The sequence below is a fragment of the Vitis riparia genome, chromosome 14, assembly GCF_004353265.1.
Source record: "Vitis riparia cultivar Riparia Gloire de Montpellier isolate 1030 chromosome 14, EGFV_Vit.rip_1.0, whole genome shotgun sequence".
Taxonomy (NCBI): Eukaryota; Viridiplantae; Streptophyta; class Magnoliopsida; order Vitales; family Vitaceae; genus Vitis; species Vitis riparia.
This window is the reverse complement of record NC_048444.1, coordinates 28686213-28705556: the sequence shown is the minus strand read 5'-3', so window position 1 is coordinate 28705556 and position 19344 is coordinate 28686213. Positions and strand designations below refer to the sequence as shown.

General features: G+C 30.9%; 1 protein-coding gene across 1 annotated transcript; it reads left to right on the top strand.

Annotated features, from left to right (window-relative positions):
- The first annotated feature begins 7496 nt into the window (after nt 1–7496).
- Nucleotides 7497–14681, top strand: LOC117930843 (probable protein disulfide-isomerase A6). The gene is made up of 11 exons (XM_034851597.1): nt 7497–7693; nt 8786–8870; nt 9454–9551; nt 9737–9792; nt 11345–11462; nt 11749–11776; nt 11886–11977; nt 12168–12324; nt 12417–12541; nt 12732–12831; nt 14273–14681. The coding sequence occupies exons 1-11, from the start codon at nt 7545–7547 to the stop codon at nt 14336–14338; spliced, it is 1074 nt and encodes a 357-aa protein (XP_034707488.1). The 5' UTR covers nt 7497–7544; the 3' UTR covers nt 14339–14681.
- Nucleotides 14682–19344: the final 4663 nt, after the last annotated feature.

Genomic DNA, 19344 nt, shown 5'->3' with positions numbered 1-19344 from the left:
TCTTCATCTTGAATTTTGTCTACAACATCAAAAAATATTTGCTTATCTACTTTTGAAGATATTACATTTATTGTTTTAATTAATTTTGTTTTTTCTTTATTTTCTGTTTTTGGTGTTTCATTAATTTCTCTTGGTTTTTCTATCTTTGTTGTTGATCTTGTTGCTGTTGATGTTTCCTCCACCTCTCCCGAGGTAGAAGAAAACAAAATTTGATTAAATTTTGTTTCACTTTACTTTTCTTTTGAATTTTCATTTAACTCTTGATTAAATTTTGTTTCATTTGATTCTTCTTGATTTATGATTTGTTGATCTAATAATTTTTTATTATGTGGAGAATTTTTTATTGCTTTTCTTGAGGTTAATGTTGCAATTCTTTTAAGGGGTTTCCTAAATTTGAAAAACCAAAGGAAAAAAGGAATAGTGATCATAACTTGTTGCATATATTTTTCATATTGTTTTCTTAAAACATTTCTAACTTAAGGAAGAAGTTGTTGAAAATAATTTATTTCTGTAGTATTTTCAGGAGAAAAATAATTTGATTTAATCAATTCTACTTCAGGAACAAAAAAATTTCTTTTAATGTTTCTTTTTCTAATGATATTTCTGTTTAAAGGAGGTTTATCATGAGATAAAATATTTGACTCAGACTCGTATTCAAAAAGAGGAATTTTTGAAACAAAGTTTGACATATTTTTGAATTGATTTTCTATTTGATTCAATTCTTCATCTAATTTTGAATTATTAAATTTTATGTGATGACTATATAATGATGCAGGTAGTGATGCAGTTGATGATGCAGGTGATGAATTTGTAAATATGATTATCTCATATGAAGAATTTTCTGAATTATATGTAGAATTATTTGATGCATATGCAAAACTATCATGAGACCTAAGAGATCTGGAAGAACTAGCTCTACTTAATTCCCTTTTAATATTACTCGTCGTCATATAAAATAATCACAATTTTATCCTTAATCAATTTAGATAATTTCTTAAATAGAGACCACCACAAGTGGATCAACACGAGACTTATGCCCCTTCTGCCCTTCAAACACCGCTATCTTAGGTTGGCCAAATTGTTCATAGGAAATTCAATCCGAACTAAGTTAGGACTAAATCAGTGATTAATTACTGTTCCAACTCGTAACACCACTCGATTCTCAAGCAGAACGTGGCTTTGATACCATTTGCACCCAGGACATACAACAGTTCATGCACGCAATAGTTAATTATGTCTAATAAACTCCAAGCATAAAAACAGAAATAATTACTGTCTAATTATGTCTAATTTATTGCAGAAATTTAATCATAAAAACACAGATATTTGAATCTGAAAATATTGTTTATTGAAAATATACCTTGATTACAAAGAGTTATTGATACAAGCTTGTTGACAATAGAGGGATGACTCAAATATATGAATACAAAGGACTACAATTTTTGAAAGAGGAAATTACAAAGGCAAGAGAGAGAATTTTAGAACACTCTTAAGTTCTTCAACTCTCAAGTTCTCACTCTCCCAAGTTCTACCTAATAAAGAGAGTTGGAGTTCTATTTATAGGCGAAAAATTTCGGACTTCAGTCTGTCTTGAGTCTTCATTCTTGAAAAATTTTTGAAATCCGTCACGTGTAGAGACAACTAGAACCTTGGTGAATAAGGTCTGCAGAAGAAGGTAGGGAAATTTTCTCATGTTAGATGGCTTTGGAAGAGAATATTTATTCTCTTTCCTTTCCCTTGCTCCACGTTATCTTCAAAGCTAAAGTGGGAGACAAAACCCACTATTCATGACTTTTGACTTGAGATTTTTTTTTCTTGCATTCTTCACAATTCCTTCTTTATATACTTTTTATTTTTTTTACTGGATAAATACAATGAGACAATTGTACAAATATACAGTTGTACAAAAGATTCTTGAAATCTTTTATCTGGATTAACCCATAAGTCCTCCGTAAATTATTAACTTAGGGTCTAAGTATGAATCATTTGATAAAACTGTGTCTTCAGTTTCTTCACTTTCTTGATGATCTCCAAACTGTTTGAGAGTTTGAATGAGTCCTTAATGATATTGCTCTAAATCAGTAGCGGCTGCTAATGAAACTTGACATTTGCTTTTAAGAGTGGGGAATTCTTCTTGAGTTGGTCTTTGAGAAGAACTTGATGAATCTTTTGAATTTGAAGATCCGGGTTTTGTTGAAATTATTTGCAAAATCTTCTGTTGACATACAAAATCATGATTAAATTTGTCTCACCATTTGATGTTGAATTCTCTAGAAATAGATAATGGAAAAGGACAAGGTTGCTTTTCCTTAATGATAATATTTCATGTGAGAATCCATGGAATTCTTAATCTCGAATAGAACGTCAGGAGTCTCGACTGAGTGATAGACTGAGATGAAATCTTACTCTTGTAAAAGTTTAATTTTTCTTGAATTTCAGGAGGAAATATGGAGTCTAGTAGACCAAAGAAAGTCCACCATTTTTTAAACCAAGCAGAAAATTTGGTATTACAATTTCTTGAGAATTGGATTAACCAAAAATGTTGGTAGCTTTGCAGATAAAACATATTGTACTAAACATCCATATAATCTATGTAATTGTAGCTCATGGGACGGAAAGGTTGACTAAACGCATTGCAAGTGAAGGGTTTTTTATTCCAACTAGCAATGGTCATGACTCTGAGAATTTGACATTTGGAAAAAGCAATCCTCTGAGGATTGTTTTTATCAGTGTTATGAGTAATTTCAACTTAATCGGTGCCCACCAGGATGAACTCATAAAATTGACGAGTTTTCAAAGGATCATTGGAATTGAAGGTGACTCATTGAGGAAAGATGTAAGGAAGAATTTTAGGAATTTCTTCATAATTGTATTATGGCTCAATGAAAGCAATTTCTAAGGTTTTGGGTTTTTTGACATATTGACTAATGGAAAAATAATGAGAAGGAGAAGGTAATATTGAAATAGTGCTAGGGTTGGATTGACTCTGAACATGAATATTTTTAGAAGTTGATTTAAAAGCTTTAATAAAACTTTTTGAAAGTTGAAGAGGATGAAAATCTAGACTCAGAACTTCAAAGGAATTTGATATTTGTAATGGAAAAGTAGGGCGAATATTTGAAAATTTTGAAATCATTGCATATGAAGTTTTGGTTTTCTTGGATGATGAAGGAAGTTGAGGCCTAACAGGAGTACCCATTACGATGGAGGAGGATCCTTACCCTGCAAAAACTCCCGAGTAAGGAAGTCAGGAAGGAAATTCAACTCTTTTTTGATAAATTCAATTTCAAAATCAAAATTTGAAAGTAAAGTTTGTCATCTTGCAAAAATTTGTTTTGAAACTAATTTTTAACATCTTTTTGTTAAATATCTTTTGCAGCTTTTTAATCAATTTTCAAAAGAAAATTTTTGTTTATCAAGTCACTTTGAAATTTCGAAATACATAAAACTATGGATAAAACTTCTTTTTTGATAGTTGAATAATTTATTTGAGCTCCCAACCAGATCCCTGAATGATATCTAACTATATGCACTTGATTGTTATACTCTTGCTTTAATATGCCTCCATAACCTAAATTAGATGCATCTGATTCTACAATGAGCAATGCATTTGGATGAGGAATGCTAATGCATGGTAAACGTTTGACTCTTTGTTTAATTTTTTTGACTAAATTAGTATGATGCTCAGTCCATGTAAGTGCATTTTTTCTAAGTCTTTTGTATAAAGGTTCACAAATGATTCTCAAATTTTTGAAGTAATCAGAGACATAATTTAAACAACCTAAAAATCTTTGCAATTGTTTTTTATCTTTTATTTCATCAGCAAATTTGTCAGCAAATTCTATTAACCTTTTAATCGGTTTGGTTTTCCTTGAAAATTTTCATGTCCTAAAAATCTAATTTTTGTTTGAAATAATTTCATTTTTGGAGTAGAACAAGTCATTCCATTTGCTTTAATGAGATTGAAAAACTTTTTTAAATGAACAAAATATTTTTCTAATGAATCATAAAATACTAAAACATCATCAATGTATACAATTATGAACTGAAAATGAGGATTAAAAATATCATTCATAATATTTTGAAATTCAAAAGGGACATTTTTTATACCAAAAGGCATGACATTCCATTCATAATGACCAAAAGGGATAGTAAAAGCAGTTTTGTATCTATCTTCTTCTTTGATTTGAACCTACCAAAATCCAGATTTCATATCAAATTTTGAATAAATTACAGAACTATGAAGTCTTTTGGGTAAATCTTGCTTATTAGGAGTAAGGTATCTTATCCATTGTAATACTTTATTTAAAGGTTTATAATTAATGACTAATCTACGTGCACCTCTTTCTATCTCAGCAGCTTTTTGAACATAAAAAGCGACACAACTCCAAATGGATTTTGAGGGTGTGATTAATTTCTTCTTTAATAATGAATCAATTTATTGTTTACAATATTCTAAAAGGTTTTCATTCATTTGAATAGGTCTAGCCTTAGTGGGAATTTTAGACTCATCAAAATTTTGAATGTAAGACAAAGTTATCTCATGTTTCTTTCTGGACCAAAAAACATTTGGAAGATCATAACAAATTTCATTTTGAAAAAGATCTTGAATCTCTTTTATTTTATTTTGAACTTCATCTTCTAGAAGTTGTTCTTCTACCTTTTTATATTGAATCTCTTTTGATAGAAAATTTATATGAGCTTGTTTTATTTGAATTAAATTTATCCTTTTATTTATTGAATCACTTTGGACTTGATGCATTTCTTTTTTAGTTAATGGATATATGAAAGGGAAAAATATGGTGTTTCCTAATATTGTAGTTTTGACACCTTCATAATTTACTTGAAAATGGTAGAGTAAGGTAATAAAAAGAGTTCATAAGATTAAAGGTTCAGTCATATTTTGTACTAATATAAATTGAGTTCTAAAATAATAATTATTTTGACATATATGAACATTTTGAAGTTTAAATTCTATTTATAATTTTCCTTTATTTGCAGCAAAAAGTTCTTGTCCTGTTTTTTCATAATATTTAAAGGGAATTAATCCTTCTTGAATATAATTCATATCAGCTCCCGAGTCTATTAATGCTATTATTTCCATTTCAAAATCTTCGATTATAAGTTTTACATTTGCATACCATATTTGAAAAACTATTTTTGATATTGTATTTATAAATGATTCTATAGGAGTTTGTTTATTAGGTATTATTATTCTCGGATCTTGATTATCAGAGGTTTCAGCAAAATCTAATTTATATTGTATTACATTTCTAATTTGTTCATTTTCTTGTTTTATTTGTTTATTTTCTTGTTTTAATTGATCTATTTGTTTTTTTATTTTTTGTATTTCTTCTTTCAAGTCTTCAATAGTTATAGGCCTTTGAGTATTTTTTGAATCTATTATAAATTTCATCAATTGAATATTATGTAGGTTTAATTTGAATCTTATTTGAATCTTCCATAAGAATTAAATTTTTTAAATTCTGTAAATAGACTCTTTGTGTTTCTTTATCTTGAATTTTGTCTACAACATCAAAAAATATTTGTTTATCTACTTTTGAAGATATTATATTTATTGATTTGATTAATTTTGTTTTTTCTTTATTTTCTGCTTTTGGTGTTTCATTAATTTCTCTTGGTTTTTCTATATTTGTTGTTGATTTTGTTGTTGTTGATGTTCCTCTACCTCTCTCGGGGCATAAGAAAACAAAATTTGATTAAATTTTGTTTCATTTGATTCTTCTTTTGATTTTTTACTTGACTCTTCTTGATTTATGATTTGTTGATCTAATAATTTTTTATTATGTGGAGAATTTTCTATTGCTTTTCTTGAGGTTAATGTTGCAATTCTTTTAAGGGGTTTCTCAAATTTGAAAAACCAAAGGAAAAAATGAATAGTGATCCTAACTTGTTGCATATATTTTTCATATTGTTTTTTTAAAGCATTTCTAACTTGAGGAGGAAGTTGTTGAAAATAATTTATTTCTGCAGTATTTTCAAGGGAAAAATAATTTGATTTAATCAATTCTACTTCATGAACAAAATGATTTCTTTTTCTAATGATATTTATGTTTAAAGGAGGTTTATTATGAGAAAAATATTTGACTCATACTCTTCTTCAAAAAGAGAAATTTCCGAAATAAAGTTTGACATATTTTTAAGTTGATTTTTTATTTGATTCAATTCTTTATCTAATTTTGAATTATTAAATTTTATGTGATGACTATATAATGATGCAGGTGATGATGTAGGCAGTGATGCAGCCGATGATGTAGGTGATGAATTTGTAAATTTGATTATCTCATATGAAAAACTTTCTGAATTATATATAGAATTATTTGATGCATATGCAGAACTATCATGAGACCTAAGAGATTTGAAAGAACTAGCTCTACTTAATTCCCTTTTAATATTACTCATCGTCATAGAAAATAATCATAATTTTATCCTTAATCAATTTAGATAATTTCCTAAACAGAGACCTCCACAAGCGGATCAACACGGGACTTATGCTCCTTCTGTCCTTCAAACACCGCTATCTTAGGCTGGCCAAGCTGTTCATAAGAAATTCAATCCGAACTAAGTCATGACTAAATCAGTGATTAATTACTGTTCCAACTCGTAACACTACTCGGTTCTCAAACAGAACATGACTCTGATACTATTTGCACCTAAAACATATAATAGTTCATGCACGCAATACACGTAATAATTAATTATGTCAAATGAACTTCAAGCATAAAAACAGAAATAATTATTGTACAATTCTATTTAATTTATTGCATAAATTTAATTATAAAAACACATATATTTGAATATGAAAATATTATTTATTGAAAATATACCTTGATTACAAAGAATTGTTGATATAAGCTCGTTGACAACAGAGAGATGACTTAGGGATGACTTAAAGTGATGAATACAAAGGACTAGATTTTTGAAAGAGAAAATTACAAAAGTAAGAGAGAGGATTTTTTGGAACACTCATGAGTTATTGAGCTCTTAGTTTTTTCTCATTCTCCCAAGTTCTGCCCGATGAAGAAAGTTGAGGCTCTATTTATGGGTGAGAATTTGGACTTGAAGCGAAGTTTTGAGTCTTCAAAATTTTATTCTCCTTGTCTTCTTGCTTTCCTTTTCCATCATGTTCCTTTTGAGTCACGGTGAAAGACAAAAAAATACTATTCATTTTTTTTTTGTTTTTTTTTTACATTCTTCACATACTTTTCACAAATTTAATATATCTATATCCTGTCGGGATTTTATTTCCAATATAATATTGAATGATATTGGAAATGATATCTTATAAATATGTATTTATAATTAATATTTTAATTTTTTTATTGATAAATTTCCGTAAAAGATAAAATAATATTAGTAAGACAGATATCAGAATAATAGCGTCCCTTCCGTTTTAGATAACCAAAAACGATGTCGTTTTACCAGAAAAATGTGTCTATAAATAAGTAAAAGATCAGCGCCTTCACCAGCTTGCTTCTTTTTCCTTCCTTTTTCCTTTTTGTTGTTTTTTGACATCAGAAAATATGTCGATCTGGTGGGCTCTGCAAACCCTAGCTTTGCTCCTGGTCTTCACCGCAGTCTCCGCGGACGACGTCGTTGTGCTCACCGAAGCCAACTTCGAGCAGGAGATCGGCAAAGATCGCAGCGCTCTCGTCGAGTTCTACGCTCCCTGGTTCGATTTCCAGTTTTTCTTTTTTCTGGATGTGATTTTTGGTTTTTGAGGTTGATGTAGTGTTGTTGGATGAGTTGATGTGCATTGATTTGTTGGAATGGAGTGATGTTGACCGTGTTTGGTTGGAGATCTGTTGCTTTTGAGCTCACATTTTTGGTCAACTTTGATCTGATCAGGACTGTGATTCTCGTCGACTGCGTGAATGGCTTTGAGATTTGCAATATTTGATTTATGTTTGGAAATTATTTGAATTTTCATGCTTAATTTTGAGTTAAATTCAGGCATGTTAATGATTTTTTTTTTTCTTTTTCTGTTTTGAGTTAAGAACATATCATTTTCTATGTAATTGAGCGATGATCTTTGAGAGCTGCTTTAGATGCGCTTCATTTTTGCTTATAGCTCTCTTGTTCCCGTCATTCATAGAAATGATTGACACGGAGAAAACCAATGTAAAAACTTTTAGAAGTTGTGTGGTGAAGTGATCATAAATTACATTCACTTTGTTTTTTTTTCAGTATTAAGTCTAAAAATGGGTGTTGTGGTGTCAGAATTAGGTCTGGGACATGTGGGGATAACACTCTAGAGTGTGTGCCGTGCAGAATGCATGGTCGAAACAGTGGATGATTTCCTATTGGTGATATACCAAATTGAGTGAGGGCTTGGAGATCGTTAATGCAATTACACGCTTTTACAACTTGATTTTTTGGCTTCATATTTTTTCAGTGAGCTGTCAGGTGTGGGATTTAGGTTCATTTCAGTAAGCAAAGTTGAAAAAGAAAAAACAAATTATTAGAAAGGGGAAGTACCTTTGGTTAGGTTTCTTAAGGCAGTAGTTCCAAAGACTTTATTTATTGGAATATATTTTATAAGTTGTATATTTTAAAATTTAGGCCTTTGGGTCTTAAAATAATTTTACTTTGAACCCAATGCTATCTTCTGGCTGAAGTTCAAATATACATTTTGGATTCTCAAAGCACTTCTGCTTCCTTATTTTATTTTATTTTAAAAAAATTTCCTTTTTTCCCCCTGATTTTCTCTCTCATTGAGTTGGTACGCAATGAAACCTAAATTATTGATTTTGTTCCCTGGCAGGTGTGGGCATTGTAAAAAGCTTGCCCCAGAGTATGAGAAGCTTGGTGCAAGTTTCAAGAAGGCAAAGTCTGTTTTGATTGGAAAGGTAAGATCTTTAGGTCCTAGTAACCTGACCATTTTTCAATTGGTTGTTGCTGTATAAATTATCATCACATCACTAGGATCCCATTTAATCATGTGTAGATTTCTTTCGTTCCTTTACAATGTTCATAAATAATGTGGAATATCAAATAACTACTCTGTATTGGAAAAAAAAAAAAGGAAGAAAAAAAAGCACTACTTGTGCTCTGGTTGGTGTCATGGGCATGCTTATCATTATAATGAATTCTGGTTCTTTTGCCCCTGAATTCATTTATTGCATATTAGCCCTTCCTGAATTCATTTATGGCATTTCCCTTTTCTCCTTTTCTACAATAGAAAAGGTGCAAAATTGTAACTGCTTTAATTTTGTTTTAATAAATAGAAATTGACTGAAATATTCAACTTATTGTGTTTCTTATCATTGTAATATTTGTTCTTTTGCCTCTGAATTCATTTATGGTTTTTCCCCTTTCTCCTTTTCTACAACAGAAAAAGTACAAAACTGTAACTGCTTTAATTTTGTTTTATTAAATAGGAATTAACCGGAATATTCAACTCTTGTTCTTTTACAATTTTTTATGTGAAAGGTTGACTGTGATGAACACAAGAGCGTTTGCAGTAAATATGGGGTTTCTGGATACCCTACAATTCAATGGTTTCCTAAGGGGTCCTTGGAGCCCAAAAAGTGAGTTTATGCATTTACTTATTGGTTTTTCTCCTTTCTAATAATGAAAACATCTATAAGAATATTGTTCATACATACACCTGCTGCCACTCACTCTGCACTTGATACACTTTCGTTGTTCCCATCCCTGGAGCTCTTGTGGCATCCACTTAGATGACTCTTAATTGAATTACATATTTTTTTAGGTATGAAGGAGCGCGTTCAGCAGAAGCTCTTGCTGAGTTTGTGAATAATGAAGGAGGTATTTGTCTATTTTGTAGAATTAATTGATTTGGTGATGCATAAATTTTCTGTCTGTCTTCTTGGAATGATGATTTTATTGCTGTTTTTTGGCTTTATTGCACAACATTTTTGAACAGATCTGATTGACTGTGTCTTAATTTACTTCAAGATCGATCAGCCCATTATTTTCACAATAACTTGCCCTTGACCAGCTTTTTGAAGTCAGAATCCCTTACTACTTTCTTTTACTAAGGCTCCTATTGATTTCTAAGGAATTTTGGTTGTGCCTGACACATGATACATGGAATGACATGGTTCCAACATTCTTTACATCCCAGCCATATCCAATACTTAAAGGCATTGAAACCAGCTACCGCACCCTACTTAGAGCCTAACAAATCCAAAAAATCTAACATTGACAAGGAATAATCTCATATAAACACTCTAACCCAGTCCTAGAAGAGATGCTATAAGGAATGTTTAATTGCTCGATCCCTATTTTCACAATTTTCAAAAGCTATACTGTTTCTCTCCCTCCAAATGGTCCAAAACAAACACAGTGGAGCAGCCATCCAAGCCCTGTCTTGGATCTGCCATGTTTTGGATGCATTGGGAGTGCTACAGTTTTTTTAATAACTTTTTTCCATTCTTAGAAGGATTCCTCTTAATTATGTTTATTTTTTTCCTTCCTTTTCTGTTGTTGTTATTTTGTTCATTTGTTTGTTTTATTTTTATTATTTTGTTTCTCAAATGATTTGGTGGTCCAGCAGAGGACTGTTGTATTCTGATTGATATGCGCTTATACATTTATTTTATTTATACAATTTTGTTTTTCTCAAGTGCCTTGGTGGTTCAGTGGAGGCTGTTTTATGTAGAGTAATACTATTGCATAATTTATATTAGTTAAAATTAAATCAAGGGTTTAGTAGTTTTTGCCATTCAATTTGGTCATGACTTGAGAACCAGTTGTCATTGGCTTCTGCACAATTTCATTCTGATGCAGAGGATATAGGATAACTTAGAATCTAATAAACCCATCACCATTTTGATTTTTCTGCTGGAGTAATTATTTTATACCCTTCCTTAAGATGTGTTAGAACCAAAACATGGTAGAATGTTTTTCAATGCCTGTTAGGTTCTAGAATGTTTTCTTAGTGATCATATGTCCGCTTTACTAAACCTTTGCTTGGACCCCTATTGAAGCTATCTGGGGAAAAAGCTGGTATGACCAACTTTTTGGAGATGTTAAAAAGTCCATAACAAGGGTTCTATAATAAATATTTCCCACGTGCTATTTTTTGAAAGAGCTGTTTATTTCTTCCCAATTACTTTTTATTATAAAATCTTTGAAGATAGGATTTTTATATGTTTGGACATTATGTTTCTTGCACCCTGTGGTTAACATTGCAAATTTGCATAAAGAAAATAATAAACTTGTGTGACATGTGCTGGGCATCATAGTTCATTGCAGTCTAGATTTTATTCTCCATAAAATCTGCCATCACAAGTACTGACTGTTACATAATATTTAGTCAACATATTTTAGGCACTAAATGCTGCTTTATATTCAGGGACTAATGTGAAGATAGCTGCAGTCCCATCCAATGTAGTGGTGCTAACATCAGATAGTTTTGATGAGGTTGTCCTGAATGAAAAGAAAGATGTGCTGGTTGAGTTCTATGCACCATGGTGAGAGTTCTTCTTGGTTATCTTTGCATAATATTCTCTCTGCACTTTAATATTTTATGATTATCTAATTCAATAAAATTTTATTTTGACACAAAAATGAAATGGTGAAAAAAGGAATGAGTATTGTAATTAACTTGAAGGTAGTACAAAGCTTTTTTTACTTTTTAGTTAGATATAGATTGAATTGCTATTCTGCTTTCTACTATACTAGGTTGAGTTAATTCATCTGTCGAATTATTTCCCTTATTTTGCTTTGCACGTCTGAACTGTGCTTTTATTTTGATAGGTGTGGCCATTGCAAGAGCCTTGCTCCTGTAAGTTTGTTAGTACTCTTCTGGAGAAACTTTTGCCTGACTTTTGTCTTGTACCCTGATAAGTGATAATAAAGTGATCTCTGATTACTTTATTCTGCCTGTTGTGTAGATTTATGAAAAGGTTGCAACAGCATTTAAATCAGAGGGGGATGTAGTGATTGCTAACCTTGATGCTGACAAATACAAGGATCTGGCTGAAAAGTGAGTCTTTAACCCCCGGAAATATGGTTTGTGCATGTCCTTTTGTTATACTCGCATTGGATGACTGAGAGTTCATATCTGATGAAACCACTCCTCAATATACCACATGTGTCTGCATTATGGAAAAATATTAATTTTTGGGAAGTTTTTTGATTGAATTAAAAAGCCTGTAAATATTCTGCTAATGCAGGTATGGTGTAAGCGGGTATCCTACATTAAAGTTCTTCCCAAAGGGCAACAAAGCTGGTGAGGACTATGATGGTGGCCGAGATTTAGAGGACTTTGTAACTTTCATCAATGAGAAGTGTGGCACTAGTCGTGATGGGAAAGGACAACTCACTTCCAAAGTTAGTAACACATTTATTCTGAAACTGACATCAATATGATATATTTTCATTTCCTGTGGTTTTTATAGTTTTTTTTTTTTTTTTCCACATAGGCTGGCACTGTTGCAAGTTTGGATAGCTTGGTTAAGGAGTTTATTAGTGCTAGCGATGATGAGAAGAAGGCAGTCTTCGCTCGGATAGAGGAGGAAGTTGAAAAGCTTGAGGGTTCTGCTGCAAGGTTATCATTAGGGATTTATGGTTTCTATTTTTGTTGCATGATGTTGCATTAAAGTTACATGAACTTCTGTTGAAGGCAAAGTTGGTGGTTTTCATTTTACTATTTCCTATCAAAAACTTTGTGAAATGCAGCAGGGATTTTCATTATTCTTGATTTTTTAAAAGAAATTTGCCAACCTTTGTCTTTCCAGATATGGTAAGATTTACGTGAAAGCTGCCAAGAGTAGTTTGCAGAAGGGGGCTGACTATGCCAAGAATGAAATTCAGAGGCTTGAGCGCATGCTTGAGAAGGTACAATATCTGTTTTTTTTCCCCAATTTTATAATATCTCAAACTGATGCTCAGTAGTTTTATTTTATTTTATTATACTTTTTTTGTACTGGCATTGAGAGCCTATTAGTTTGTAGGATTTATGTCTATATGGATTTGGCTAGAATTTTTACCATCTATGCCACTGGCTAGGAAGAGCACTTGTAGGATTAGCAATAACTATAAATGGCATTCTAAGTGTTACTCATTGAGATGCACCAGTGAACAGCTTTGCTGGATGCCTGGATAAGTTTCCTACTATCTTTCATACTCACATAGAATTGAAAATTACGATTTGAGTGGAACATCTCTTGCTTATGCTGTGGGATAAGGAAAATAGATACTGGAAAGTTCATGGAAATGTCCCATTAAAGTGAAGCCCAGTAGATATTTATTTGTAAAGCCCGTTAAAGTAAAGCAAAGCCCAGTATGGTCCTAGGTGCACTTTAATAATTCCATTTGTCATCATCATTATTATCCGGTCGATATCAGTACTCATCTGTATAGCCTATAGATGAACCACCATCTCAAGAGTTGAATCCTGGACCTTCTTTTAGTGGGAGCCTGTCGATATCAGTACTCATCTGCATAGCCTATAGATGAACCACCATCTCAAGAGTTGAATCCTGGACCTTCTTCTAGTGGGAGCCTGGAGATACCATTAAGTTAAAAAGGTGTCAGCCTGTCAACTTGTTTGAAACCACAAAAATGAAGAATTAAAATTAAATCAAAACTAAAAATTCATAACAAAATTTCACAGTTTCAGATATAATGTAGAATAAGAAGCGTCTTGGTCATTTAATGATGTCATTCTTTTATAACATTTGATGAAAAATGGGTGATTGAGATTGGTTTCCTTGTTTTGAGGAGAAAATTAAGGCCATGTTTGGTTCTTGGAAAATTTGAAAGAAAATGTGAAAAGAAAATAAAGAGGAAAAGTAAAAGGAAAGAAAAAATGAATGAAAATAAAAAATAGATTTAAAGTCAATAAATAATTTTTGTATGCTACTTGAAACTCATTTCATTGAGTTTAACTTTTTATATAAAGATTAAATAATTTTAAAATGTATTGACTAATTTTAATTATATATATATTTTATTTCCTATGGTAAAACCAAATATGAGAATCATTTTACTTTGTTTTTTTTTTTTTTTTGGGTACTTTTTGGGAACTAAACATAGCCTAAAGGAGTGAGTTTTCCCTGTTAGTGATGAAGAGAAGTTAGATGATGTATGGTGTTAGTATTATCAATGGGGAGATAATTTTTCCTGTTATTGATGGTTATGAAAAATGTTGTTAATTCCACCACTTCCAAAGTAGTGCCCAGATCCTAATACCTGGGAACTAAAGCTGATTATTGTTTTGTGTTCATTTTGAATTTTACTTCAACCATTTATTTATTTTGGGCTTTTATTGGTGCAGTCGATCAACCAAGCAAAGGCAGATGAGTTCATTCTCAAGAAGAACATCCTATCAACATTTGCTTGATTGATCATTAATCATTCGGGCGGAAACACATTCATCTTTGCTTGGAGGTATCTGTAACACATTTCCCAAGGACCGGTTGCCTAGTATTTTTCAAGCTTGGGGAAAATACACTTTCCCTGTGACTCCCTCTACACTTCTTCTACTGCACATTTTTGGGCCTTTTAATTTTATAGTTGTAGAAGAGAAGGAAAGAGCACATGTGCTATAGTTATCAATAACGTCATGGTTTTGCTTACATGGAAACTATTTTAATTACCTTAACACTTGTCCACAGCAACGATGCATGAAAATTGAGCTACTGAACAAGTTTTTAGTCTTTCTGAATCATCTGGTTCCAGCATGATATGCATGTGTTATTAGAGTCAAGGTCTTTCCCTCGATTAAATATAGCTGTAATTTTACCCAACTCTTCTTTCTGCTTTTCCATAGTGTCATTTTGGTGATGCCAAATTGATCAGCAGCATGCTCATGGGAATGAATCCATGGCACCAAATTGAAGTCTTCCCCATGGTTTCAAATTACAGTTAATGTTGCTTATGATCTCACTTACAACCCGAATTAAGTCACATGTTTCTTTTGCACACTTTGCTTCCTTTGGTCATACACATGTAGGTAAATTTCACTTTAACTCCATCGAGGTTAGGGCTAAATATATCCAAGTCTTGAATTTCGTATTTCATGAAATATCTCCCTTATTTTGAATCAACAGGGGGGTGAAATAAAATAAACAAATAAGGAGAGTTGAGGTATTTGACAGGATTTTAAATTAATACTGGTTAAGTTTATTTATTACCATTTATATTTTTCCTTCATTTTAAGGTGTGAGGCCTGTACTCTGAAGTCGTATGTGGCCTCTAGCTCACTCTTACCTTGTGCAGTTGTTCCTTCACAAGATCACTAACTCATTCAGGTTTGGGTCTAAAATTAATGATTGCACAATTTTATTTTGTGAAGCATGTGTGACATACATGGCTCATTTGGAGTCAGTATTGACACTATTTTTTTGAAGTTCATAGATGCATTTTTGTGTTTTGTGCTCACATGGATTCATGTCCGGTGGATTCCCATGTTTTTATGATTTAATTTTAATACATGGATTCAATTTGACTTGGATTAAGTTTTCATAATCTGAATTCAATTTGATTTCCCTTAGCTAAGATAAAGACTGACCTAAATTTGATTTTTTACTTTTTTGTTATTATTTTGAAATGTTGTGTCATTTATAAATTTTAATTTTAATATAATTATATAGAAAGAAATTTAAAAACCCATTGCGAAAAGGCTTGACTTAATCCAACCTTACCAAACTCAATTTCGTCTCACAATTAACTTGAGTCTAAACCAAGTTTAGAGATATAGGCTTAGGTCAAATATCTCTATTAAAGATTAGGTTTGATCAAACAATACCACATGCAATCCACGTAAAGACAATATAAGCTCTCAACATAGAAAAAGGAATATATAAGAAAATACTTTCGAACTTGTATTATTGCATACACAATACAAGAAACCATGGCTTACATGTTTGGAAATCCAAACCCATGCTCTCTACCACCTACCTTGGCAGTTTCTTCAGGCTTGCAACTTTGAGTACATCCCAACTAGGTTGGCACCCACCCAACTATCAATCATATGCATTACTCAACCTTTAAAAATTAGCTATATTTAATAGATTTAAAAGAAACAAACAACATAATTTTTCAATTATCATATTCACTTCTGTCTTTTTATTCAATCTTCATTATTCTTTTTTCATCTTCAATCATCATCAATCTCTTGAACATTATTATCTGCATTGAGATGCAATTTCTTGAAGGCTTCTTTAAGTTCATCCTCTAAAGTTTGAAGTCTCATGCATCCATCTTCCCAATCCTTCAAACATGTCAAAGCTTTTAACATTTTTGTTGTAAGAGTTGTCCTCATGTCTCCTATTATATTTGCAACTATAGAAAAAGAAGATTTCGATGCTATAGTAGACACCGGTGGGGCTATAGTAGACACCGATGGGGTTTGTAGGTCACATGCCATTTTAGATAGTACAGGAAAAGTGGATTCATGAGATTTCCACCACTTCATAATATCAAAATTTTGTACTTCATTAGGGGATAGGTATGAACAATAATCAGTATCTAAATATTTTAAAAGATTACACTTACTTGAATGACCAACTTGTCGCTTTCCCTTAGCTAATTGTATAAAGAATGAATCATTTCCAAATGTAGATGGAGTTATAGTACTTAAAGAGACATTACCATATTTATTCTCATAATATTTATATAAGCTGTTTAATTATTCATATATCTCACCCTCTGGTTCGGATGGTTGGTTCATACAAATAGCTATGAAATTTAAAATATTTTTTACACCTTCAACCTTAACCCTTGGATCCATACAAGCAGCTAAACAATAAAGTGATGGAATAGTCTTCCAATATTTCAAATAATTTTTTTCCATTTGTACACATATTTCACTAAAAATGGGATGTTCCCTATATTGTCGAAACACATCACTTATATTGCAAATACATCTAAGTGCTATACAAGATGTAGGAGTATATACAGTAGAACACATGTTAGTAGTATCATAAAAAAACCTTCAATAATTTTTTTTTAAAAAAACAAAACCTTTCTCCCAATCATCAGAAGTTACTATAATTTCACTTGTTTTATTATTAACATAATCTGATAGTATGTTATGATACCCTACACAAGATTCTAACATTAGATAGGTAGAATTCCAACAATGACCAATATCATGACGAAATTTTCTCTTCTTCAAACCTATTGATTCACATAAAGTACAAAATTCTAGTAATTTGTTAGATGAATCAAGAAATAGTATAGTAGACCGGATAACCTATAATGAGGGTGATATTAATTTTAAACCATCTTGTACTATTAAATTAATTATATGACAAATACATCTCACATGAAATATTTCACTTAGTGGACCTTCTCTAATTGTTCTTATAAGTAAATTTATAACACTTCTATTATTTGAAGCATTATCAAAGGTAATACTAAAAATTTTGCTTTGTATTTCATATTCTCTAAAAACATTTGTCAAAGAATCATATATGGAAGACCCATCATGAGGATGTAATATTTTACGAAAATCTAATATTTTCTTTTGTAATTTCATATTTGAATCTATATAATGTGATGTCACACATGTAAAAGGTTCATTACTTTGATTAGTCCATAGATCTGAGGTCACATATACAATACCATTATGATTTTTAAATTATTCAATTATTAATTGTTTTTCATTTAGGTAAAATTTAATTACATCATTACAAGAAGTAGTCATAGGAATTCTATGATAGGCTAGTTGGGCATACTTTTGTATGAAATGTACAAATCTAGGATCTTCTCCAAATGTCAATGGAAGCCTCATACTAGTTATCATTCTAGCTAACCCTTCTCTTAAGAATTGTTGATCATTTCTTCTTGCATTTTGTCTATTTATTATAGTCTATAGATGTGTGTGTACTAGCCCTAGGCCTTTTGCCTATGGGATTAGGTTGGGGAAGGTCTCTAGAGGAGGTGGGAGACTCGTCATCTTCAAAAGGATTAAATTCATTACATGCATCAATACCAAAGTCAAGGTTTTCTACATCTAGGCGATGAAGATTTATTTTAAATTTTAGAGGAAAAAAAAAAGGTAAAAGAAAGAAAACAATTAAATTAAATATATAGAATTAAAATACATAAATGAAATAACTAAATATAAATACCTCAACTTATGAATGATGACCACTTATAGAGTTGGTAGATATCTTTAGCCTTATAGAGTTAGTAGATATCTTTACCAGAGGGAATTTCAATTTGGAGAATTGTGAAAAGAGAAAGTAGAGAGAATTGTGTGAGAAATAATTAAAATGAAGGGTATTTATAGAGAAGTATTGATGAGTCATTTACTAATTAACTCCTAAAACTAACCGTTATATAATTGTTGATAGGGGTATTATATATATTTGACATAAAAATATTAATAGTGAGTGATTTACTTATTTATCCTTTAAACTAGCTGTTATATAGTGGTTGGGAGGGGTAATATAGATATTTGACATGGAAAAAATAAAAATAGTTATTGATTTACTTTTTTGCCCCTCAAACTAGCAATTATATAGTTGTTGAGAGGAATATTATAGACATTTGACATGTAATAAAAAGTAAAAAGTAAAAAGTGAAATTTAAAAGGGCAAAGTAGGCCGACAGACTATTTTTTTAGGCCCAGCATGGCCCATTCCTTTGGGTCGTGCCGCCCCACCTTGCTACAGTGTTGGGTTGTGCCAGGCCACGAGCCAAAATGGGTGGCCCGACCCAATGGACACCTCTACCCATGATTAAAGTTCCGTTTGAGCTTTGTAGTTATGTTGGACCTTTGGACGTTGTTTTCTACGAGATATTCCAAACAAGGGTTTAAAATATAAGTCCTTGTTAAATGTTTTTGAAATTAATTTTATGTATTTTTAAAATAAAAAAAAAATGTTTCATAATAAAAAAAATAGAAAATAATTTTTTATCTTTAAAAATAGAAAATTGGATATTTTTAGAAAATATCTTTAAGTTGTTTTCATTTATTTTTTATAAATTATTTTAAAAAATAATCATATAAATCCGAGGAATAATTTAAAATAAAATACTACATATAAAAATTATTTTTAAAACAAAAATAGGTTAAAAATATTTTAGATTTTTAAATAGATTTTATTCTATAAAAGACCATATAACAAGTTTCAAAAACTATTTTTAAAAATTGTTACTAAACAAGAATAAGTATGCTTTTATAAAAGAATAAGCAGGTAAAGATGGAATGGAATATATTTTAGAAATTTAGTGTACTTTTATAAAGAATTAAGTGTAGAAAGTTGCATTTGATATTTGAGTTTCCAAATTAAATTTTGTTTCACAAAAAAGAAATTGAAAAAAAAAAAACTATCTTTAAAAATTATTATAAAAAACTCTATTTTTGACAACACTTTTGCCCCAAATGAATTTGCA